General features: G+C 46.3%; 2 protein-coding genes across 2 annotated transcripts in view; one reads left to right on the top strand and one right to left on the bottom strand.

The window, feature by feature from the left end:
- The window catches only part of LOC142591384 (fatty acid synthase-like), a 53,521-nt gene extending 49,638 nt beyond the window's left edge, over nt 1–3,883 (top strand). Inside the window, exon 23 of the mRNA XM_075703711.1 lies at nt 3,696–3,883. Coding sequence (XP_075559826.1) covers nt 3,696–3,883 — 188 coding nt within the window. The remainder of the gene's footprint in view (nt 1–3,695) is intronic.
- Nucleotides 3,884–13,235: 9,352 nt separating this feature from the next.
- LOC142590167 (uncharacterized) overlaps nt 13,236–25,850 on the bottom strand; it is a 32,749-nt gene continuing 20,134 nt past the window's right edge. Inside the window, exons 6-8 of the mRNA XM_075702062.1 lie at nt 23,545–23,745; nt 17,879–18,019; nt 13,236–13,853 (exon numbers count right to left, since the gene is read on the bottom strand). Of these exons, the coding sequence (XP_075558177.1) occupies nt 13,635–13,853; nt 17,879–18,019; nt 23,545–23,745 (561 nt within the window). The 3' untranslated portion in view covers nt 13,236–13,634. The remainder of the gene's footprint in view (nt 13,854–17,878; nt 18,020–23,544; nt 23,746–25,850) is intronic.

Below are 25,850 nucleotides of genomic sequence, written 5' to 3'. Positions count from 1 at the left end.
TACAAAAAAAAAGATGGTATCGCTGCATATGGCGTGTTTGCGCTCATTACGAAGATCATGGCCAGTCATCGCTAAATGCCTCCGTTAGCGAACTTCGAAGTTGAAAGGGGCCCCCAGCGTAACCCAGTTCATAAATATGAAGGACAGTCATTCAGCCTAAAATAATCACACAAAGATATTAAAGAAGCCGATAACAGTGTCACAAAGAAAGATTTGCTGTTGAAGAAGAAGTTGTCTTCATGCAGGTAATGCACTCGAGACCAATATCTCTGTAGTGGTTGTTCGACCACCTGAACGAACCAGGAGGCTTGTGCATGGCAGCGCGGCGTTAAAATAATGCATAACTCGATGCTCATTGAATGTAACAAATTGTGTTTGGGGCGGAAGTAATCACATGAACCTTGCGCGTTTCCACAGAATTCATTGTCATAACTCCATTTTCCTTTAGTTTTTTTTTTTTGCACTCGATACAATCATTCACTGTATTGGGTAACCGTTTGTGAAATCAAGAAGGACGTATCATGACGTAGAATTCAAGAGCGAAAACCATGCGAGGGGCCGGGAAGGTAATCAGATGCACGTTTGATGTGTTACCCTGGACGAGGGCAAAGGGTCGGTGTGTAGAGAGGGAAGGAAGAGTATTAGCCACAGTTGCGCGCCCACGCAAGGGTTCACACATAGTCTATAAGCAGTAGCGCGAACTAGTTGACTTGAGGAACTCCAATGACATGCCTTTTTGTTGCTGACCAAACGACGCACACTACCATAGGCAAAGCGCCTTCAGTTCTGAAGATGGTCTCGAAGGGTGAATTCTAAGTTATTCATAAACACCGGGGACAAGTTAACAAGCAAGCGTGTGTAGTGTAGCGTAATCTTCGGAGCAGAAAAGTTCGCGCACGACATGTGAGCGTACCTATAAATGGCGAGTGCCACCAACGACTAGCGGTGAACACTTTACACGGCACATTGCAGCGTTGCTCCCCGAGCCATTCAAGAAATATGGCGTCCCCTGCACCATCATTTTCTACAGAACGACATGCACCCTATTCTTGCTATGACATGATTTCAATGACTGTCCACTGGATTCAGTTGAAGGAAAACCTCAGGGAATGAAACATTGAATGAAACATTTTCACAGAGAATCTTAATGCTAAGTAAAAAATGACTTTTCCGCGAAAGAGATTTGTTCAACTTCTTTAATTGCATCTCGTCGAATGGATTTCACTTGTTGCTGTTCATTAATAGGCTGGTTGCATATGGCGCTTTTCGAAGGAGCTTCAAGCAGCCAGGCTTCTGGCTACCATAAACATAATCTCAAACTTCCCCCGCAGAATTCCGGTACACTACCTTGACCCGCGCATAGCTAACAGTACTAATTGTTGAATGCTCCCGATAACATTAAGATTTACATATAGGTCAGTGTGTTATACTCACAGGGCGCTAAACGAACAAGCTATTATACTTTTTCTGAAAACATATATACACTAGATAGGGGCTTGTCGGTCACGTTGATGCGGACAAGCTAGTGCCAAAATCGAACAACACGAGATGTCATCTAACAATAGGGTACGACAGAAAAATACCGTAAATATGAACAGAGTGTCACACGGATGACGAGATGAGAAAAGGCACGAGAGAGAGAGAGAGATAGAGAGAGAAAACATTTATTTGGACCCTCGAGGTCATTGCTCTTGAGGTCGAGTGGGTGGTGTCCTCATTCCAGGGCTCCACTGGCAATGTATTCTCGACGTACTTGCTGGACGAGAGCATCTTGTCCCGCCAGGGTATCGCTGGTCAGCTGTACCTCCCATCGCTCAAATGACGTGCTAGGCGTCTTTAAGTGTTGAGGTTTGGCCCCGCAAACCCCACGAGATGTGAAACAGTGTAGGGCGTGTGTCGCCGCACCAGGGGCAGATGCCGCGATATGTATGTGGGAACATTTTACTGTATTTGTGTAAGTTTGGAAATGTGTTGGTCTGAATAAGTCTGAGAGCTACTGCCTCTTCAGTGCTGAGCTTTCTGTGAGGGGGAAGATAAATGCTGGGGTTGAGTCGCTGGATCTCGAGTCGGTCGCAGTAGTTAGATGGCAGGGGCACGAAGGTAAAGGGTGGGGATTGATGAAATGATTGGTCTTGCCCCGCTCGGCTGATTAGCGCTCGAGCTAGGGCGTTCGCCCTTTCGTTCCCCTCCAGACCCGCGTGGCCCGGCGTCTACGCTATTTGATGGGATTCTTGCAGCCTCGGGCAAGAAAAGCACGAAAATTGCCGTATGAATCAATACCATTTCCTTTTTGTTTCCGTCTAGCACCGTAATAATATTTCGGCTTTCTAATATATATTCCAATATATATAGAGAAAACTTCGCAAATTCAAAACAACATACGACAGCTGCCGTGCAATACCGTAGCGCAATAAATAACTAACGAAGAAATTCGTCTGCGCCGCATATGAGAAGAGGATTCTCTGGTACTTTTCTATTGGGGTATATACATTTCGATATCTCGCTGCGCTCTTTAATTGTAATATCACTCATGATTCGCTTTGTCACTACGAGCTACAGATACTCGGAAAAGCATAGGACAAGTCAAAACGATGCACCAGAACCCAGCGCTGCACCCACAGATAAATGTTTATGCAGAAGACAAACTACCCAAAAAATATTGCAAGAGATTATCAGCCGCCCCGAACATCATTTAACATTTAAAACTAGTGGTTGGTGAAGAAGAAGGAAAGGTTGAGGAAGCTCTATATTATGGCCAACTCTAATTTCCCGTTTCGAATAAACGTGAAACGCGGAATGCTTTCATTGGACAGCTGATGAACGTATATTAATGTTTTTCAACGCAATAATAGAAAAAGCTGAGATCCACCAATCTGAGAAGTTTGATCGAGTACCTGGCAGTTTTTACAAAATTCCATGTTATTTGTAAGATAAAACAAGTGAAGCATAGAGTACACATTTGAAACAAGAAAAACAGGTATCACAATATTGTAGATATATGAGTGGCACTCCTTACGCAAACTTTTCGCAATGTCTATAAAGACTTTTCAGAACTACTCTCAAATTAACATTATAGTTCACTGGAGTCCCCATACATCATTTTTTCTGGTTTAGGTGTCTATCTCATTAGGTGTAGCTTAAACAACTGTGATATAGTTTCTTCCCCAAGTTACGTAGTTGTGTCACTGATGCTACATCGTTCCAATTTTTTTTCCTGGAAAATTACTTTTGCAAACAACCGAAAACATTCATGGTCAAATCATAAATTGGCTCTGTACCAATGGTAGGTTTTACCTCTCGTTATATGCAACAAACATTATCACATTTGCTACAGTAGATTGTGAGTGTAAGGATTACTCATTTCCCTTGTGTTCATACAGGAGCTCCTGTAGTAAAGCTTCTTCCTAAACCAGACACACTCTTCCGTGTGCAAGGATGCCAAATAGTGATATTCCTGTTTTTTATTGCTATAGAAGATTGCCTCACACACTGCAGCAGTCGTGTTTTTATAAATATTTCTCATATATAGCTCTGCACTGGACAAGAACTTCAATTTGGCAAAGAGGACCGTCGTTCATGCACTCGAGTTCCCCGAATGCACTGTTACTGTAAAGGCGCACTTCAGTTTCATTCGTCGCGATTTTTAACCACATTGTTCGCACATTGAATTTCTTCATCCCACGACATTCCCGCAGGCTTTCAAGATTCGACGAAGCTGAACCATAACACCAACCTCGGCGAGTTGGGCTTAGACTCTGTGATGGGCGTCCAGGCACTAACAGTCATCGAGAAATACACCGGCCTGGCCCTGTCCGTGCAAGGAATACGCACGCTGACCCTCAATGGATTGCGAGAGATGAGCAAAGAACCACGTGCAAATTAATGTTCACGTGAATCCGACTTTTTATTTTTTCATCCTTTCTTTGGAGAGTGAGATGAGTTGACTCAGCATTCTTTTCTGCGCAACCGCGGTGGAATTCATAAAATGTTAAAATAAAATGTGTGAAAACAGTTGCTGCAATCCTTTTCTCGGCTTAGCTTTACAGCAGTTGCCGTCAAGCGTACAGGTAATTTACTGTTCGTTTAAATGTCGCAGTTATCATTTTGTTTTGCCTCACATCATAATTGCGTTTTCTTGCCACGAAAGTTCACCAGGAAAGAACACTTTCTCGCTCTCTCCACAAAACAGGACGTCATCCAGTGGGCTCGATGACTCACCTAATCGTGTCATCGCGTCATCTTACAGTTATCGTCGTTGGCGCGGTCACCTCGCCGTTGCCTAACACAACGACGTGTGCGGCGGTTTTATATAGGGCCGCGTTTTCCTGCACCACGTGTCACATGCACTCGCCCACAAACTACAGCGTGGCACGGGAGCGCGTGGCTTCGCTCCAGTGAGCGATGGAAGCGAAGGAGCGAAATGGAAGCGCAATGAGAGCGCACTTAAGCAAATCTGAGCAGTGCGGCACTTATATGACCAGAACCTTGGTGATAGATATTTCAAAGGCTCAGCCTCCGTGGTTAACGTTACCAGGTATTCAAAGGCCACTACAGAGAAAAGTAATTGAACCTGTACTAGTAAACCGCATGTCAGCAATACCAAAATAGTAACTTTTATACCGTGAGGGAAGGCGTAATAGGCCAGCGACGGCCCAAAATTGAGACGCCGTCTTGAAGTTTCCGCACCACTCGCAGTGACGTCATACATTTTGATGACGTTTGTTCGCGCATAGGTTTTCCTTTATTGGTGAAGATGGACACAATTATTATAAACGAGCCAAACGCCAAGAGTTCAAATTTGCAAGTTTCAGTAGCCTTTAGTGAGCCAGGCCGGCCTCAATGTGAAAAAGCAGTTTGACGTCTATGTCGTCACGCTGGCGTACTGCGGCTGAGGTTCTCGAACCAAATTTAGGAAATTGAAATTTGGGCTTCATCCGTCCTTTTAATAATCGACGTATTACCGCAAAATTAAGAAAAATTGAGTTGTGAAATCTCATTGTTTTCTGTACAAACTGATTTATTGCTTCTTTAGTGTCCTTTTAAGCAGCTCACGGCAACTTTTACGGGGAGTTATTACGGAATACATTCGTTCAGAAAGGCATAACAATGCCACTTTCGCAGAGCTACTCAGAGGTATGTGTGAGGGCCACCACATACAAACTGCCAGGTAAGTCAGGAAATAATGCACAGAACGGATGCAGGTTCACGGAGTACTGAATAAGGGATACCCTCCATTTACCACTGTTCCTCACACTCGACGATTACAGTATAGCAAAACAACTTGATCATAGTAGATTGGGTTTTGGGTTATCCCTGTATCGGTGAGCTGCTGGAGCTAAAGCGGGTGCTTCAGCTAATGTATGCGAATGATGCCTAGCGTTTTACCGAATAAGATCTTTTCAGAAACCATCTCCCGATGACTTTCGAAATTACTTCGATTACCATTGAAACACTATAGCAACACACCGTATTTCCACTGCCGAAACTCGTCATATATGAGACATGTACTTGAGCACTCTGCGGGCCAGTTTTCTTGGCTCGGGCCCGGTCTGAGCCTGAAAGTGTCATGAGCTGGCCGACCGAGATAGGCCCTGTGGTCTGAAACCTGGCCCATACCCGTCCCGGGCTCGAAATATTTGGTTTGGACCCTGTTCCGCCTGTTAGCTCAGGAGTCCAAGTGAACCATGGTCCAGTCCGAAGGCAAAGGTTACTATGCTTTTGCGCACAACACTAGGCATTTCATTTGGTTGTTTATTAACGAATCACCATTGCACAATGCTAATGTTTCAGCGCATAAATATTGTGGGAAAGTACCGATAATGACGTTGTCGTTTTTGTACAGCTAAGCCAGTAGACGATTCGATATTGTACCAGGCATAAATGTCGCGTTAACTCCTGATTATCCGCAAGTAAAAATAAACATGTACTTGAGAAGTGCTCTTCCATTTTTCTATTCAATTTGCTTTTTTCCGCGGCTTCAAGATGGTCAGATATTGCTCCCGACAATAATAATTTCTCAAATATTTTTGTGGGTGTCAGTTTCCCAGAACATGCTTCTATTATTCGCTAGCTTAAAAACTGCGTATACATTTCATTCATATGTCCCTTCACAGGGGACTGGCAATCACATGCTCTTTAATGTTTGCAAATTTCTCAACAATGGCCGGAAACGCATTCCGCCTGCGATGCAGAAACTTCGGTTCTGGAAGGTTCGGCAGTTGCCATGTGTTCTTCAGTGTGTGTTCGTTTCGTATCTTAACGCGGGTCCGTATGGTTTGGGTCTTGTGGATCTTTTGTTTAGGTTTACGTTTTTTAGCGAACCTGATATGCTTATGCGATTTTCCCATGCATGTGCGCATCATGGGTAGAGTCAACTTCTTCCACCGAGGCATTCGTAACACAAGATTTGACGATCAGTAAGTGCTTCCGCTTTGATCAGACTTTGTTGACGACGACGTAGATTCCAGCCATTTGTGAGGTAATTAATTTTACATCTACGCCACCCCTCTAAGGTCTGAATTGTACGCGAAGCCAGGGCCACAAGTGATTTACATTGCGTTGAAACGAGAACATTTCTGCATCCTTTCTCGATAACTTATAGAAGTGCATAACTACGCTCTGATGAGGTCATTCTTTAACCTTTCAATGGTTTCCATGTCATTGTGGTTTACACGGAGATCAGCTCGGCTGACGAGAAGGCAAAGATGACCCACAAAGAAATATATAACGCAAGTGTCCATTCTAGTTTCTCAGCCAGACGCTAATGCTTCGCATACGCGATTGCACACAAATACTGGCCCATCTCAGCCAGACACTAGTGCTCTGTATATGCTATATTGTACATAAATCCTGGCACGTATTCGACGCAGCTGTCTCCATGGTGTGCACTCATACATCTCCACTCCACTGACTTTACCGCCACCATCAAAAGAAGTAACACAAGCCTGCTGCACTGGTTGCAACGAGATGTGGCATTAACTCTATGCTCCGTGCACTTTATCAGCGGTGTGCGCCGTGTGGAGATCGAGCAGAGGGATGTATGTGAGACTGCAGAACACTTGCACACCTGCGCGCAATGTGCTGTGCAAGAACCCCCCAATATCTGCCAGAACATATTTTCTAGTACACTCGTGAACATTCAACTGAGAAGGTACTGTTATGAACATGGTCGGACCCTTGCCCTCGGCATGATATTCTAAGCACTCGTCACATTCTTGCAAAAGGCTATTCTGGATTTAAGTCATTCAAGGGTCTTCCCTATTTAAGTTCAGCCAGCACAATTTTTGTTCACATCAATGACACTTACCTCTCTACTTTTATTCCATATTCACTTCTCCTACACAAAGTAACAGATCAGTAATTTAGTTCAGGCCGACTTGTCAGCTTTTCTAAGGTAATAAATGTCTCTTTTTCTGAATTATTTTTGTGGATTATTGGATACTTGCCTCTAATGTACCCTGCCTTCCATTTTATCTTTAGTTCATAAACAACCAGCAAAAGAAGTGCAGCTGCCGACCGAAGAATATACGGGAGCTCTGAAGCATGCTAGAACCAGCGCCAATGTGCCGTAGACTGATCACAGTTCCTTCGATTGTATGACGACTCTTGCACCAGCGAGGATAGATGGACACGTCAGTGCCTAAACCGTGTCGCACGCACGCGTGTAACACACGAAATTATTCACCTCCCACTGCCCGTTACGCCACCTGGTAACACGTAGCGGAAACCACAGCAAAGTTATATCAATGTCCACCTAAATAGGTTGAAGAGCTTTGAACGAAAAGCGTGCCAAAACCTATCGCCAGAGATATCATACAGCGCTGCACGATTGAAGCGCGACCAGATGATGGGAGGACAAACTCAAACTAGACAATCAATATGACAAAAATATTTAATTAACACACTATCATACGAGTAACTGTTACGTTTGAAATAGTTTCGCTGTAGTGAAACAATAAATGTTAACTTTCTTTTTCTATTTCACCATTTATGAGTTCGTTCTTACTGACCCCTACCAACCCGTGTTTCTGGATCAGGACTTGGCAAGACTGCGCAAACCAGCTATTACGTCGCGCGGAACGGCGCTGCTCACTTGAACGCGACGGTTTCATCCGAGCTTTTCTTTTTTATTATTTCCTTGCGTTTTTGTTGAAAGTGCGGCGTGCGCTTCTCTTGAAATTTTGCCTCGCCTAGCGCACAGCATTCATTTGCGAAAGATGCGAGTGGAGGCCTTTTGTTATCGTGCAAGTTCACGCTGCGGCATCCGACGCGCTGTGTCTCGTCGCGACGACAACTTCGGAACGCTACCCGAAGAAACTTCGTGCTATGTTTGGTCCCTCTCCGTAACAAAGGCTCTGGGTGTGCGACGAGCATCAAAATAAGTAAGTCGAATGTTTTCTAAATGAAAATGTGGCACAATCTTGTCTGATAACTATTGGATATGAAGACATGGTGTTGCGCGGAATTGCGAATGATTCTTTGAAAAGGCTTCGCGTATGTTGCTATACATTATGACTGCGGGCTGACCATAGTACTATCCATACACTGAAACATGTTTTGTTTGGCTAACTACATTGGTTGCATTATTCTAGACGAATAAAAGCGAAGTTGCTTTTGAAACCATTCTATTCGTTCACCTTCTTTAAGGAACCTACGGGAGCAATTGTCGTCACTAACAGCCTAATTATGTTCACGTTAACACATTCGCCACTCCTATAGTTCAATGACACGCTGCCGCTTCAGATGAGGTGAGTCCCAACTCTTCTCAGCTTCAAAACAAAAATAACTGTTAGCGTAGCTGTTGAAATGCCGGACGCTAAGAAATTCAAACATTTTCGTGAAGCAGCGTAACATCTTGGCGTCACTGTTATTTCCGGTTGTGACTTCACTTTCTATTTTTTTATTTTATTTTATTTTAATTCTTTGCTTGCTGTTAGTTGTCCCCCAGATACGTAAATGGCCTCGGTTGCAACGAGCCACTATTTTCTTGAAATTCGGACTTCTATGGAAGCTTCGCTACCAGTTTACATATACCTTGGGTATACCGCCAGCTACCTTGCAAAACGCTTCGCATAACAGTTATTCCCGTATAGTAGGTTGGAACTGCATAACTATTTCCTGGACAATATTCTCCGCCCACATTTCCACCTAGCATTTTCCTTTTCTAAAGTATCTTGTGTGATGTCCTGTGCAGTTCAATGCGCATCCTAGTTCTAGAGACGACGTCAGGCGAGGGCAGTTCAAGTGTTATAAATTAATTCGAATTTGTAATTTTATTGTAGTTCGCATTTTGATACCGTGTGTGTGTGTGTGTGTGTGTGTGCGTGTGTGTGTGTGTGTGTGTGTGTGTGTGTGTGTGTGTGTGTGTGTGTGTGTGTGTGTGTGTGTGTGTGTGTGTGTGTGTGTGTGTGTGTGTGTGTGTGTGTGTGTGTGTGTGTGTGTGTGTGTGTGTGTGTGTGTGTGTGTGTGTGTGTGTGTGTGTGTGTGTGTGTGTGTGTGTGTGTGTGTGTGCGCGCGTGTGCGTGCGTGCGTGCGTGCGCGCGCGCGCGTTGGTGAGACCATGCAGGTGTTGGGGAGCATCTGCGTAGGGCTTTATTTCCAGCGAGAGCCTGCTTACCACTCTATCTATCAATTAGTGACAGGTGGGACTATTTGAATTAAAAGCAAACTCTGCGGTTTTACATGCTAAATCTATGATCCGATTATTAAGCACGCGAGAGCAGGGGACTGCGGATGAATGTTGACCATAATGCAAAAAAGGGGTAAGGCGTGCCGACACGCCCACAAGAGACGATAAGTGGACAACACGAACGCCGACCAAGGCCGATCCAAATAGGTCGCAAAGCTTCGGGCGAAAAGCGGTTCAGTACAAATTCTCACCGACATCAGCAAGGGGGCTTATGGGAGCAGCGATTGAAGCGCGACTAGGTTTGGAGGGAACAAACATTGGGAAAGAAAAAAGCGTTTTTTAATTCAAGCGAGACATGGTTAGATTCAGTCAACGAAAATAAAATTCCTGGTCAATTTTATATATTCTTGAAGAGTTCAGATAATACAAGTTTATTTAATTTTATTTTTATTAATAAATGCATTTCTTTTCAGCGCCCATCGTTGCAGGGGGCGTTGACGCCACTATCACTCGCAATGCACGTCTTGAAATGAGCAAGAAGGCGCGCTCGTAAAGTTGAGCTGTTGAAATACGCCCCCCTCACGCGTTGTGCTTTTTTGCTTGTCGAAATTTGTGTGAACTTGGTGACGTGGGTAGCTTCATCGCGTCTTAATCTGTTCAGTCAAAAGTAGTGAGTTACGACCGCCAGAGAATTGTGTATTGTTTTCGTGCGACTGCGCCGGCCGACGGGCGTGGCGTCCGACGATAGGATCAGCACTCCACACCTAAAGCTTTCGTCGGCCTGCAAAGAAAGTATGTTCTGTGCATGGGTGCGATTTGGACAACCGCACGGCTGGCCTTTTCCTGCATCGTTTTCCGCGATGAAAGCTCGAAACGCCGATCAAGTCGAATGGCGGGGCATTTGAATATATAGCTCCAAAAGCAGGCCAACAAAACAAATTTCGCGCCTTCAAAAACAAAATGACGTCACTTCTGCTTTTAACGGATATGGCATCACATTATTTTTTCTTCAGCCGGAAGTGTTCCCACCACATACAGATGGCGCTAAGCCCCATGAACCCCCGATGGACCGCCATGTTTTGAACGTATGGGTTCCTATGGAAGCTTCGCTACCAGGTGTATTTACCTTGCGCCGACTATAAACTTTGGCCACCTGTTTTTCTTTCTTTTAGCGCGCACCCAATGCAAGGTACATTGGAAGTTTTGCATTTCACTGTCATCAATACGCAACAACCGCGGCCGCGATTTGATACCGCGACTTCGTGCTTAGCTGCGGAACGCCAAAGAGACTAGGACAACTAAGCCTTGCCGTTCTTCATCTGCAGAAAGCTTTCGACAGGTTTGGTGCCACGAATAGAACTCATGAACTGACTTTTATTTTTCATTCTTGCAAAGAAGGCATCAGAATCGGTGCCTTTGCATGACTTAGACACCTAATTAACAAGGTAACTAGCGTAAAAAAGCCCTGCGCTCGTTTGAACCCTGTGAAAATCCGCGTAATGGACGGCTCTCTCAATACACTACGCTGTTCTGTAGCTACGTAATGCCGAGCCGACCATGATTCAGCGGTGATAAGCAGATCACAACCTCATGGATAGAGAAGATGAAGCACATCTGATCCTCATTCGTGACACAGTAGGTTTCTCTTGTCCTCACGCTCTGCAGGAAATTGATAAATGCATGCACTCACCACCGTTATTGTCACCGCAAGAAAATTTACAGTGTGTCGGAACAGACAGTGGAACAGGCAGACACTGAAGATCAGTTTGGACAGAGCATTGACCGCGGCACAGCTTCGAACTTCGGCCGGTGTCCAGGACTCGAGTCGAGCAGCATCCCGGAGTTCGGCCGGAAAACGAGATAAGCTGCTTGTTTTGGGCAAACCATACTTGTGTTATCTCAAGGAACTGTATGCAATGCAGCGAGCACGCATGGTGCTATTGCTATAGGTCGCGCTACAGGTAAAGGTGAAAGTGGTGGCGTGCTTCTACAAGGAGAGGGAAACGCGCGCAGGTACGTTGTGCTCGTTTGAAAATGGCTGATCGTTTACCACGCTCTTCCCTCACTTTTCTTCTTCTTGCGAAGACCACACGACAAAAATAACCACCAGTTTGTGACGGTTGCGTTGGCCTGGCATCCACTACTCTGTGCTTCGTTATGCCGCTGCTTGTGGGAGTTGCCAAGGCCGCAAGCGCTCTTGAGCGCTGCCTGCCGGCCAGCTACAACCTATCGATATCCCTGCAGAATCATTCTTTCGCGCGGGCGCTTCGACTTCTCTGCCCTTTTCCCTTACTTCGCCTCGGGAAATAAATGAGTTGCGGTCGCTACAAATTACGCCACCCGATTCGATACAAGCAGAGAATTGCGGACATCCTGTTTTACAAATGTCGCTGATTGTCAGCTCTACGACGTCATTCTCTATCATGGCACGCCAAAGCAGCGCCTTACCGAACGCGGCAGATACTTCCTGTCAAGGGTGATAGATAGTATACTCCGTGCCGGCTCCGCTCAACATCCGCACTGCAGTCAGTGTACAGGGGCATGTGGTTCCGTCAAGCCGTCGTTTTCGACAGCTTTTACTGCTTACTGCTTGTCCCCAGTGTCTGGTACCTGGCATATGATTCAATAGACATTACTATTAATATTATTATCATCATTATTAAGCGCAAATGTAACCGGCCAGCTCTTGAAATCGGAGGTATTTGTCTGAGGCATCCAAGCAAGCGAACGAGGAAGGCGCCTGGAGGTGAAGAACATCGCGAGCCCGGGATAGTACGAACGAGAACGCTCAGATCGCGACAAAGTACCTTAGAAGAATCTGTAGGTAGCCTTGAACTTAGTGGAGATGGAGAAACGAGGCCAAGCATCGCGGAGAAGGAAGGCAGGCGGATGAGCGCTGGGTTCACCTCCTGTGGGAGTTGCAACCAATTTTCTTTGCGATGCGTACGTGCTGGGTTCGTCTCGTGGTAACGTCGTCCTTGGACGCCGTACTCTGCGTGCGCGGGTGAAATCGTGCCACAGTGCGCCGACGATGGCGACTCAATGTCGCGTGCGCATGGGAAGGAAGCGCGCCGTATTCCGCCGCGCGCATTTCACTATGGCATCGGGGAGGGGACAGAGCGCAGGAATTGTACATCGGCCGCGCGCGAGAGCGCGCGATTTATCTTGAAAGCGACCTGCTTCGAGGGGGCAGAGTTTAGGTGGGTCGATAGGGCGTGCGCTGCGTTCTCGCCGTTGAATTTGCATTGAAGCGATAGGGAGGTCACTTCGCTCGCTGCTGCTGCCGCGATTCCTCATGGCAGCGTTTTGACAGCGAGTGTCCGCAGTTCTCGATTGCGGACCCTGGCTGTTTGCCTGTGCGCACTGACACCACGATAGGTGTTTGAACAGTAAGCAAATGTTTACAACGGGGCGTTCTACTCCGGCGGCTGCTGCGTGTGGCGTGGACGCGCGAGCGCTTTATTGAATACGATCTGTGATGCGGACAGTGTACGCGTCTAGGCACGCCGAGGGCAACCATGCGCAACCATGCGCTTGCGCGTCACCCACGTTGACAAAGTTAAACGCTATTCTAAGTTTTTGTTATTATTGTTGTTGTGCTGTTTATTCGGCTATCGAGCGAGTTGTTTCAATTGCAACAACTTATACAATGGTCAAAAACACTGAACAAAAAGCCGCATAGTGCCTACCAAAATTTGGCTGATATTACGGTAAATCACCAAGACACTCCCTCTGTACTATTACTAATTTTTTTTTTTTGGTCGACGGAAGACGCGCACATCTATCGTATATATATTTGTCAGGAATTCAACGAACCACGCCAGGCAAGTACGTGTTAACTTATCGTTTGTAGTTCTCTTTTTTTTTTCATATGCTGAAACAGGACATTTACAAACCATTTTCGTGCACTTTTTTTTTTCAATTCGAAATTCAAGTTCCGCCTGCGTAAAGCCAAAGCAACCACTCCTGCAAGGGCGGCATCGTCGTTGCACCAGAGGCCCCAAGGCTACGGCTTCACCTTCAAGCAGAAGTAGAGGTCGCTCGAGTCCCAGTATTCATCGGTCAGAAACTTGGAAACGGCGCGCACCATTCTGACCCGCTCGTACGGCGGGCTCTTCCAGTTGGGCAAGTCGCACGGCTCCTCGTCCCATGCCAACTCGCTGATGCCGAAATCGATCAATTGGGTTAGGGGATCGTAGGTGTGATTCACGAACACTTGGCAAATCTGAAACGCAAGGAGAGGGCGCCACACAATAAAAATAAACACAAAGGACACGGTCATGTCGCAGTGTGAGAATAGGTTTGGGCGCTTCTGTTGAGTTCTTTCACGTCTGTGAGCGTTGGTTTGTCTCGTCGCTGCCGCCTTGAACTTGAGACCGTGCGAATGTTTTTAACTGGCACGACAGCGAGCTCGAACAACAACTGCGACGACAGAAGCCGTAGTTGAACACTGTGAAATTAATGTGACAACCCGTGGGGGCATGGGAGTATCTGAGACGAGAGTTTTTTAAAAGCTATAGTTACGAAAGTTTGTTCCCTACGGGCTTCGTTTCGTCCGTAAGCTCTTTCGCACAGTTGTCCTGCCGCCTGTCTGCGTGTCATCACTTCGACGTGTCACACAAAGTTGCCAAAGAAAGACATTGATTTCGTACCACGGAAGATTCGGTCTCATGCCTTAGGAATGAGGGTGTTAGACATTGGACAAACCAGCTTCCTTAAGCTTGCAAAAAAGTATTGCTCTGAAGCAAACCATTGCACATTGTCTTTGCTTTTTTTTCTTTCACCAAAGAGAAGAGTAATGAGCTAGTAAATGAGGCGTATTTGTTTGTCCGTTCGTGCACACATGGTGCACATCTGCCCATCCGAAGACATCGCGGTAACCACAGCTCAGAGTCGGTGGGGTATACCGGGTCTGTACAGAGCAATTCGCACGAGCTGAAGAAACAGGAGGCACCGACACCAGGTGCCCCAAGCACCAAGATGGAGGGCAGAACCGGTGTGGTGAGGAGAAGTTGGTGAGGAGCGCTTTTGCTCTTAATTTGTAATACCGCCTCACAAGGGGAACTTGATAACACTCATTGAAGACGCAGAGACTGCGCATTCGCGCCGCCTGACGGTACGCAAGAGAACGAAGCCTGCTATAAACAAAGTACAGGAATCGGAATGGTCGTTGCTTCTTTTTTCCTTTTTCTTCTTTTTTTTTTGTATGCCTATGCTGCTCTGCTACAATGTGATTGTTATGCACATCGGTTCACTGAGAACCGCGAACTGGGGCCCTATCACGTAACGCTATTCCAATGTGCTTTTATTCCAATCTCCTGACGTCAAATTCACGTAACCGCCAGCGCAAGCATCGGGCGGTGACCCGCAGCGTTGTCTGAACAGCCCAATCAAACGCCCTCCTTGCTTGTAGGAGGTCAGTTTTGTTTTCTGTCAAAACAAATAGCACTGGCTACATTCAGCGCTTTTTCTTGTCTACTTGGCTGACATGAGGGGAGGAGCACGTTCAAGTGGAAAGTGAATCGATGGGGCCGGGCCAGGGCTGTGAAAATCGATAACCGGACGTGGAGGGTGGTGCCGGCGTCTGCGATTGGTTCGCTTCCCTTGCTAGATTGCGATGGCTGGTCGAAAATCGCGGCGGCGTGCATAGAAAATTTATGGATGCCGCCAAAATGGGTCCTCAGCAATTACAATGAAGAGTTGACAGAACGATGTCGTATACGTACAGAAAGGGCTAAAGTGCGTTATACTGCCAAGCAAAAATCTTTATTATACGCAAATAAATTCATGGTCTCCGGGAGACGCTAGTCGCGAGTGCCTGAGCGATCGGCATGCAGCCATCTTCTTTCCCTTTCGGAAAGTGAAAGTATCCGGCTATTCAGAGAAGTATTCAGTTTTGTTGAGCATATTAATCCATCTATACGTCATTTAACGCGGTGAGTTTTCGCGGTCTTGTGACGTCGCGTGACGGACAGGTGAAGTGGGCGCAGCCCAAGAACTTTTCACCAATAGCATAGTGGTAATGGCGAAAAGGCGTCGCATCAGAAGTGATCCTTTGGTTTTTGTCCAGCCTGTTCATGCATAATCAGAGCGTACACGTCATATCAGATGGTGAGATATCGCTCTACCGCTCTTTTTATGACATTGCATGAAGAAAGCCGAAGTGGTTGTGGCTGAAACTGTTTTAAGCAATTGCGGAGGGCTGATTGCAGAATTGGAATAGAAAACTTTGGGATAGATTTACGTTATAACGCCCTTGATGGGCAAACACATCTTACGATTACTCCTAAGCACCTTTAAGAAGTATCTACGTTACGAAACCTCGAGTGTTCTAATCAAAGCATCAAAAAACACTAAAGACCCGCCGTGGTTTCTCAGTCACTATGGTGTTGGGCTGCTGAGCACGAGGTCGCAAGATCGAATCCCGGCCACATTTCGATGGGCCGCATTTAGATGGGGACGAAATGCGAAAACACCCGTGTACTGCAGGTGCACGTTAAAGAACCCCACGTGGAGGAAATTTCCGGAGCCCTCCACTACAGCGTGCCTCATAATCAGAAAGTGGTTTTGGCACGCAAAACCCATGATTGTTTTTAATAACATTAAAGTTAGCCCACCTACCCTATTTTGAGGCGAACGGGGAATGGTCTCTTCTAAAAGTAAGCAGTGATCCTGTTCACTCGAACTTCTGACAAGCACAACGAGAATTAACCGTTTTAGGCCGCTTTCGCATACAAGTTTCGACTACTGACGTCATCTCAATCTCCTTCTAAGGCGTCGTCCCTTCTGGGTCACCATTGCAGACCAAACGACGAGATTAAGAGTCACGTGACTGCTTCAGACCTCTGCTGGGATGTACTGCAAGAATCAGCAATCGGTATCGTCATTTATTTTTACCTCCCACATATGCTTGTGCTACAACATGCGAATGGCTTGCCCAGAAAAGGGAGTAGCATTGTCATCATTATCATTCCCATTAGCCTATATTTCTGTCCCCAGCAGAACGAAGGCTTCGATCTTCTCTCAATCATCTCCATTTATATCCCTCTCTAGGGTCAGGAGCTTCTGTCCCATTCCTACAAATTTTCTACTGATTATCACCTCACCGTGTCCTTTACCACCCTCGACTTCATTTTCCATTCATTGGCACAGATTCTGATAAAAAAAAAACCACCTCTTACTTTGCTACACCGATTACATGACCTGTCGAACTTCCTGGACTTAATCTCAACAAGGATATGAGTCATGCTACTAAGCTCTGTATCCACGCCGGTCTCTCTTAATGTCTTAAAAAGACCCTAAAGTGAAAAAGTATTTTATCTACACACTAAACGACCCTTCCGAAATACAAGAAAAGCCATTCTGGCTGCGAAGGCAGACGTCGTGAACTTCTACGGCGCCTGCTCGAGGTGTAACTTGCACTTCAGTTTTCATCCTTAAAGCTCGACCGCATCATTTTCCAAGAGCTAGACATTGAACTTAACAAGTTTCCAGGACATTTACCAAGCCACAAGGAGCCTAAACGAGCAGATACTTCAAACTTCTTCACGTCGCGCTGAAGTAACGTCACCTGGAATTTGGCGCGAAAATCGAGAAATGAAACTTTGCCCTTCCTGGTTTTCTTCTTATAATCGACTTGCCTTCTGCGAAATAAAAAAAAATGAAGTTTCAAAAGTAAACTTACAAGGCTGACTGCAACTGTTGTAGTGTTTGTTTTTTGTGTCTCTTTGGCGATACGCCCACTACATTTCGTAGCATAGCTCGGTGCGTGTTCCTTGATTTATTCTCAAGCTTTTTCGTTATTCTCTAAGCTTCCGCATTGTGGGTCAGTGCTAGCGCGCACTGTAAAAGCGCGCGTATCGTTGCATCGTCAATTGAGCAGTCGTTGCTTCTGACTACACTAAAAAAGGCCTACTGGAAGATATCACAATATTGCGTCGCGTCGGCGATTCGACGGGCGAAGCGCTCATGACATCAACTGAGTTTTCGGATATTGTACATTGATTCCCTTTTGTGTTTTCCTTTGCCTGGTTGATTGCCTGCTTGCTTGCTTGTCTATTTATTCTTCGTTCGTTTCTTTAAATGTTTGCTTCTTCGCGTGTTACGTTGTTCGTGTTTCTTTCTTTGCTTGCTTGCTTTTCTTGTTTGTTTGTTTGCTTGGTTTTTTTGTTCGTTTGTTTGACTGCCTTCTTTGAAGTGCCGTGCTACGCGTACATCCGTTGTTCGAGTTGCCCCGAGCGGAATGCATACCTTGTAGCGCAACGTCTCGGCTGTATCAAAGGCCATCGACGTCTCCACGTTTTGAGACTTGTTAAACGCGAGCCACGTCAGGGCATTCTCTTGGTACTGCAAGTTTGCTCTGTATGCCTCGTATCCTTTTCCAGAGCACATCTGCAAAACCAAAACGTTAAAAAGTTTTTCAAGTAACTGGTAAATCTAATTTTAATTCTGTTCCCCTGCCTAGAATCGTGCATGTCTTGGTTACAGCTAACCCGTGAAATAAGAATAACATAAACATTCGCTCTTCCTTTTTAAATTTTTTGAATGATTTACGAAGCCAAGAAAAGCACAGAGTTAAAACATTTCTAGTCTAAATGTATACATAACAATATATAGGCTTCGGTTTTTGACCTACAGTGTGGTAAATGTTTCTGATCTACAGTTTGCTAACTGTTTTCTTTTTCCTATGAGTAAAGTACCTTACGAGAAAAAGGAATGATCCTCGAAGTTGACACGGTGTGAGCTTGGAGGTGTTTGAAATTTACTGTAATTTTCAAAAGCGAGCTGCGAAGACTTCAGAAGTAAAGAAGTACGTTGTACTTCTATCTTTCCACCTGCCCTGTTCGTAGCACGTTTCTGCGAGTTTATTAGTTTACTATTCAGTAACATGAAAGCTTACCCTCTAGTAGAACCTTCATCCTCGCTGCTGCAAACCTACTCGCAGCTAGGTTAAGCCTCGAGAAGTTATCAAAGGGGTAACAATTGGACGGCTTTTGCCATCAATACGGTTAGCACAAAACACGTCAAATTTACGACTTTATAATTGTTAACCTGTATACTGAGCAGCTGTAATTGCGCACAAAGCATGCTAGCGCTGCATGCGCGCAGTCGGCGTCAAAAGTTTACGTACCACGAGAAAGGGACGAAACGTTCACATTACGAGCAGTTTGTGACCTCAGCCACAAAAACTGTGGATCGTTAAGTAGTTCCCCCATGTCACTCCAATATATTAGGGGTGTGCGAGTGAGGGAACAAACGTTCAACAATCTGAGTCAGTACAGGGAGAGTGCTTTTTTTCTCGCACAAGACGGGCGGCCGCCCTCTATCCAGGTAGTCATTAGCATTTGCTGCGTCCCTGGCCTGGTTCACCAGCTTGCGCTGGTCCTGGTAGTCTCGGGCCGCGGGCATGGGGATCCCGCAGTTATTCGCGGTCCTCTTCCATGCGCTTCTCTTTGGTTCTTCCTACTCTGTCTTCATTTCCTTGGTTGTCGGCGTGCGTGCGTGAATAGCAGTTTCTTTGAGACCGAATACAATGCAAATGGAACAATGCCGGGATCCTCCTGTCCATCAAAAGTTCAGCGCACGCCCTGCGCCCTTCGAAATGTCAATCTTTCCATAGATAGCAGCGAGAACACAGTGCGCGCATAGGATTGACGGCATTATGCAAAAGGCCAATGATACTCAACAAAAAGACGACTAAAGACTTGGTATCGAGTTTAACTGCGAGTCGTACCCGTAGTCGAGCAATACGTGATCATTTTTTAGCTTTCCGGAATTTCAAAAGAAAACTCAAGTGGCCTTCCACTCTGTGAAGAAGGATGACCAGCGAAACTGCGTTGTCTAGGTCTCTTAAGTCTGACTGCACCTCCGCCGCGGGTCGGCTCGGCATTGCACTATCTTCGGGATCGGCCCACGTATGGGGAGTTTTGTGTCTACACACGGACACGATCCTGCGGGAACTAGCCGTTAATGGCTTCGCTGTAATAGCCTGTTGCCCAGATAACTTAATTCTACTCCTTGAGCCGAATTATCCATGGCGGCGCACATTACTAGTACGAGAAAACGAAACACGTATTTAACTAATTTAAAGAAATACTAATTGACTTCTTTACTAAAAACTTTACGGCAGACATTGAAGTTTGAGGATTGTAGCCGGTGATCTTGTAAGGTGCATCCACTTGTAATTAACTTCCAGAATGACACCACTTTGGAGATGTGCGCCATCATACTCGCCGTAGAAACGTACTGTTGCTCCGATTACTTATTTAATAAAACGCACTTTTGTGCGTTGAAGCACAATAGTAACTGGAGCGCCGATAGATTTCATCGGACTTTTTGGCAAATATCTCGAAACTGGTGTCATCCAGGAAATGCATTTCAAGTGCAAGCTTGCACTTGAAAGCAAGCTCCCAAGCTATATGTAAATTCCAATACGTGGCGTAAATTAATTATTTATTGTGATAACTACTGATTTTCTCTTGATTAGTTGACTATGTGCTTCCATTTCTCTTTCTAGAAATTCCTGCCTCTTCGAATAATCCAACTCGGGGATAAGAAATATCCTATATGTCACAGGATATTTTATTATATGTCACAGGATATTATTATGTCACAGGAAACTTAAACTGATCTCCCCGTATACATACCTGTGGCATACCCCAGGTATGCACACGGTGGATCAGGTCCACCAAAGCAGTATGATAAGGATATGTCAGAACGCAGCAGTAATCAAGCAAAGCACTCTGAGGCTGCAAATAATACATGTGGTGCGTGGAAATTGGAAAAGCGAATTTTTGTCTGCTTTGACGTTAAAAAAAATGCAGTTCTGTGCTTTCAATCAAAACTCTTATCAGGGTTGAATATTAAACAGAGGTCGATGGGCCAACTAGATATTGGGGTGAGGAATTTCAAGGTTACATATGTTCGGCTTCTTTTGAAGTCAGAGAAGAGATCAGCAAAATTAGTTGTGAAGAAAGACTAAAAAAGATGGAAGGAAAACTGACAAATAAAGGATACAAATACTTGTTTCTCAACAGCGTGGACGCGGATTTGAGAGACCGGTCCAGAAAGCTGACAATCAAGTACAGGATAATTCAAAATCTAATAGACAGCCAGGAGCCGTAAAAAGAAAGCGAGAGTAACAGAGACGTTAAATTTTACACAAAGGGTGGAAACGAGAGAGCGTGTAGGTTGAAAAAAAACAGCAAGAAAGACATCAGGCGCGAAAATGTGTATGATAACCCAAAGCGAGGTTTTTGCTATCTGAGGCCCGATCTGGCTACCTGAGGAGAAGCATGTGGGTGCGATATGGTGCCACAGGATCAGGCGTGTGTGTGCTGCAACAGAAAAAAAGCCCGAACTCGACTCGTCACGTTGTATTATTCCCCGAGCGAGACCCGTAGGAATGTCCACCTTCCAGAAGCGTTGTGATTAAGAAAAAACTGAAAAGATAAAGTTGTCAGCTGTCGAGATAAGAGATGTTAAGATCATTGGTGAAAAAAAATTCGCCGACGATTACAATACTCCCTAACGCGTAATTTTAGCGCAGCTCTATAGGTGTTTTCATTTCGCGATATATTGGATGGCGCAGACAAGGGGCCCTACAACGTAAAACTATTCCAATGTGCTTTTATTCCAATCTCTCGACGTCAAATTTGCGTAACCGCCGAAGCAAGCATCGGGCAGTAACCTGAATAGTTGTCTGAACAGACCGACAAAACGCTTTCCTCGTTCATAGGAGGTCACTTTTGTTTGCTTGAAAAATGAATAACATTGCCTACACTGAGCGGCTTATCTTATTTAATTGGCTGACAAGAGGCGAAGAGCACGCTCAAGTGGAGAGGGATTCGATGGGGCCGAGCCACTGCACTGAACATGTATCACCGGATGAAGGGGATGGTGCCGGCGTCTGCGATTGGTCCGGTTTCCCTTAGTTAGCTTGCGGTGGCTGGTCGAAAAGCGCGGCGGCATGCAACGGAAGCTTAAGAATGACGCTAAAACGGATCCTCAGCAAAGAATAGCTGGCAGAACGGGGTCGTAAACGTGCCGAAAGCGCTCGAAAACGTTACACGGCCACGCTTAAAGTTTTATTGCACGCTAATAAACCCATGCTGTCCGGCAGGTTCGATTAGCCAGTGCCTGAGCGATTGGCGGCTGCCATCTTTTATTCCTTTCGGAACGGGGCAGCCTGTGGCTATTCAGAAGAAAATTCCATTTTGTTGGGCATATTAATGCATCTTTAACGCGTACACGTCACTTTGATGCGATGAGTAATTGCGGTTTTGTGGCGTCGCGTGACAGGCAGGTGAAGTGGGTGACGCCCGAAAACTTTTGGCCAATACCCGAGGGCTAATGGCGAAAAGGTGTCGAATCAGAAATAACCGTTATTCTTTTGTTCGACCAAATCAAGCATAATCAGTGTGTGCGCGTCATATCAACTGGGGAGCTATCGCGGTTTTTTTGACGTCGCGTGACAGACAGGTGAAGTGAGGGTGGTCCAAAAAGTTTTTGACCAATCGCGGAGGGCTGATTGCATAATTGGAATAGAAAGGTTCGGAATACCTTTACGTTATAGCGCCTAAGCTGTCTTATGCGGCTCGTCGCAAACGGAGCGAAGTGTAGCGCGACTGCCTCGCTAATCGTGACGAGTGGCGTGATTCACAACAGCCGCCGCAAAAAGGCATCCGTTCATGCAGCTCTTTGTTTCCATACAGCCCCCGCGCCCTACTCTGGCTCCATCTCGTTGCAATCGTCGCCGCAAAGTCGGTCCTGCGTGGCTTTTCTTCTCACGCTTTCGCCATACCCTCCTCCTCCGCTCTCCGCCTCATGGTTCCGCCGCACCATCCTTCTGCGCTTCCGGCTCGCCTGTGTTCATTCTCCCGCTGCATTACGCGTTCGCTCTCATCCTTCGCTGTGCTCGTTCGCTCAGTTACAAGGTAGGATGCGTACGCTCGCCCCAGGAACGGCCGCCTAAAAGCCGCGCTCTAAAAAATAACAGGGAAGAGATTATCAGAACAGGAGTCATTTGCGAGCGTAGACATATGTACAATGATGATAGAGGCTTTAAATACGAAAGATCGAGAGCAGATGGGGAAAAGGCTGGATGGCGACAGTGCATAGTAAATCCTGCTTCGATCAAGCAGGCTGGGCGACTGCTTCTAGCCGCTCCGTTTCAAAGAGAATGCCAATCCGCGACAATGGTTGTAGGTTGCGGGGTGCGTTCGTTGCCCGAGTCCCACAGCGAGTGTCACGTTGAGGTGTGCCGTTTCGTCTTGCCGGATCATCACAGCTCCGTAACTACAGACTTCCGCAGTCCTTGGGTACCGAGTGATGGTGGGAGTAGCTTGCCTTCGTGGACTAAGCGACCGGAGAAAAACGCGCTGGGTGAGCAGCTCCTATCATGTGGTCTCCACCACACTGTCCCCATTCCGTCGTCGTCGCTGGTCATGACGCACGTCGTCGTTGCGGCGTCGTCATATCCGTCGTGGTCATTCCATCGCCCCGACACCTCCTGGTCGTGCCGTCGCAGTCGTAATGCGCTGCCGTGCCGTCTGCTAAAACATGTCCGCAATAGCTTGTGCCGCCATCGTCGAACACCGTGGCCGACGCCGGCACCGTACCTCACAGGTATTGCTAGCGTGTCTACTTTGTCCGAGCTATCGCTGCAATATTCCAGTTGTGCTTGCCGACTAGCTCAAAGGCAAGCCTTGATGAGCGTCCACTTTATTTGTGCAGTCCGCGTAAGTTATATTCCGTTATCTTGACAAATATTCTGTTTCTGCAAACGAACAAATATTTTTTTATTCCTTTCTTGCGCAAATGACTTAAGCAACGCTGATTTACGGCGTGCATGAGAGGTGCAGGAATACGCGAAAGCCGCGAATGACGTTCCGCGTGTACTGCACTTTTCAACTCACCGCTTTTGGGTTTGTGAAGTGATCAAACCAAGAGCCGTACACGTTAACGGCCGGTTGGTAGATGGCGTAGCGGCCGGCTTTTGGGTTTCGGATGTCCGGATATTGCATCTGTGCCTTTGTCCCCGCCATCGTGACCACCAAGGAAATCGGTCTATTCACGCCGTAGTTAATCAAGGTTAGGGCGACCGCCATGGCGTCAGGCTGCGCGGAGAAAAAAGAAAATTGCGAGAAGAAGAAAGGCTAGATTAACGAGTACTGGCTTGCGTCTTTCAGGTTGTAAGAGAACATCCAACACGCGCTTCCAGTGCTCGTTAGAGAAATGGCATTTTGTCCAGTGTAATGCGTAGATAACGCCGTAATAGAGCTCCTGCCATCGTCGACGTTATCTTTGGGTCAGTAACAGTTAAGTCGCAGAAAGTCGCGACTCAAGGCAGCGATACATAAAGGTAAAAACATGGGACGACGTTGTCCTAAAGAATATTATGCAGGCCGGAGACACAGTACCTTTCTGGAAAGTATTAACTAAACGCTCAGCCGCAGTGGTTGCTTAGTCGCTATGGTGTAGGGCTGCTAAGCACGAAGTCGCGGGATAGTATCTCTGCCACGGCGGCCGCGTTTCGATCGGCGAGAAATGCGGAAACACCCGTGTACTTTGATTTAGGTGCACGTTAAAGAACCCCTGGTGGCCGACATTTCCGGAGTCCCCCACTACGGCGTGCGTCATTATCAGAAAGTGGTTTTGGCACGTAATGCCCCATAATTTAATTTACCTAAATGCGCTACAACTACAAGACATGCGTAGAAGCGTCTATATTGTCACTCTCAACAATGCCCAACTTATCAAAATGTCATCCGGCGCAGAAGTCACAACTGTAACGCTATGCTGGGTTCACGTTTTAACGCTGACACAAGAGGTCGATGGCCATGCTAGAAGATATGTATTCGATGGAAGAATGTGGAGCAACGCTGCTATAAAGAGGTTTCAAATAAACCTCCTTGGCGTAGAAAGAAGTATACGGCGCCACAGACAATAGTTTAATTAACGGCTTGACTGCAATTCACCCGTTTCGTTTCTGCGTCTCTGGTTTGATGAAAATCGGAGCGGGCGCGGCCGTGCTGTGACACCACCACGAATGATAGAACGTGTCCAACGCGCGGTAGTGAGTTGTGCTTAATGTCTGGAATGTTTTCTGACGCTTGTGAGAAACATATTGTGTGCCACACGCCAAATTACGCAACAAGGAAAAGAAAAACAGGAAAATGATGAAATGTAGAAAAAGGATTATGCTTACACCGAATACACGGCCCGCACAATCCGCATTTCGCTGCACCGCAGTTTCGTAAACGTGCGACAGGAGTTGAGAGTTTTCAGCGAGAGCTCAAATGGCAGCAGCACCGGGTGTATGACAGACACGAACGCGCTATAGGAAATGCTTTCAATCGCAGCGTTATTCAAACAGTCCTTAGTTATTTTTTTTTTTCTCTCACGAGCGCGGAACACTATAGAATGATGTGTTTTGTACCCAACTTCGTAAAAGCAGCCGTCAATTCGCCTACGTGTCTTTTTGATCATGCTGCTTCCGGGTCTGTTTAATGAGTGTCACCGCCTGGAACCTGCATACAGAAGCTTCATATTCTTTTCTAAGCACAACATTCCGCTGCGCAGTGTATGCTGGCGCAAAAATGTTTCCTGTTCCGTCCCAATGCCAATCGGTGAGCGAGGTAGCAACAATTTGCCTTGCACCTTTAGCTCATCAGATGCTGTTCTAACAAGATGTGCCGAGGAGACAAGACGTGACACAGCGCAGGGAACCACCTCTGCTCGGCAAGAACAGCGCCCATGGCAGAAACCAGGCGTCCCGTAATGCTGGCGCGATTAGGAACGCCGCCAGCGGCGTTACCCTCATCGCACATCGACTTTACGCGGGACGAGTCCGACGGGAAATCGTCAGCGTTTGCTAGCGCACAATGAAAAAAAGAATTAATAGATTTAGACTCGTGTTTAAGGTGTGCACTCTAAACTACGTCCTTAAATAGGAATAAGGGTGTAACTCTGTCTATAAGTCACAGCATTACACCTTTGTTGATTAAGAGTGTAAATCTGCTTTCCATCACTCGCCCCCCACGTCGAAAAGGGTGTATTGGTGCGAACTATAGACACGATTACACACCTGTATCGACTTTTAAGGGTGTAAGTCATGTTATAGCGTGTTCCGCTGAGACAAGTGTACGCACCTAGTTTCTTCGCAAGAAGGAAAATGGAGCGAGCGAACAGCACTCGTGCCAAGTAGTTACTCTGTCCTGAG

This window comes from Dermacentor variabilis, chromosome 8 (assembly GCF_050947875.1).
Source record: "Dermacentor variabilis isolate Ectoservices chromosome 8, ASM5094787v1, whole genome shotgun sequence".
NCBI lineage: Eukaryota > Metazoa > Arthropoda > Arachnida > Ixodida > Ixodidae > Dermacentor > Dermacentor variabilis.
This window is presented reverse-complemented; position numbering and strand designations above follow the sequence as displayed.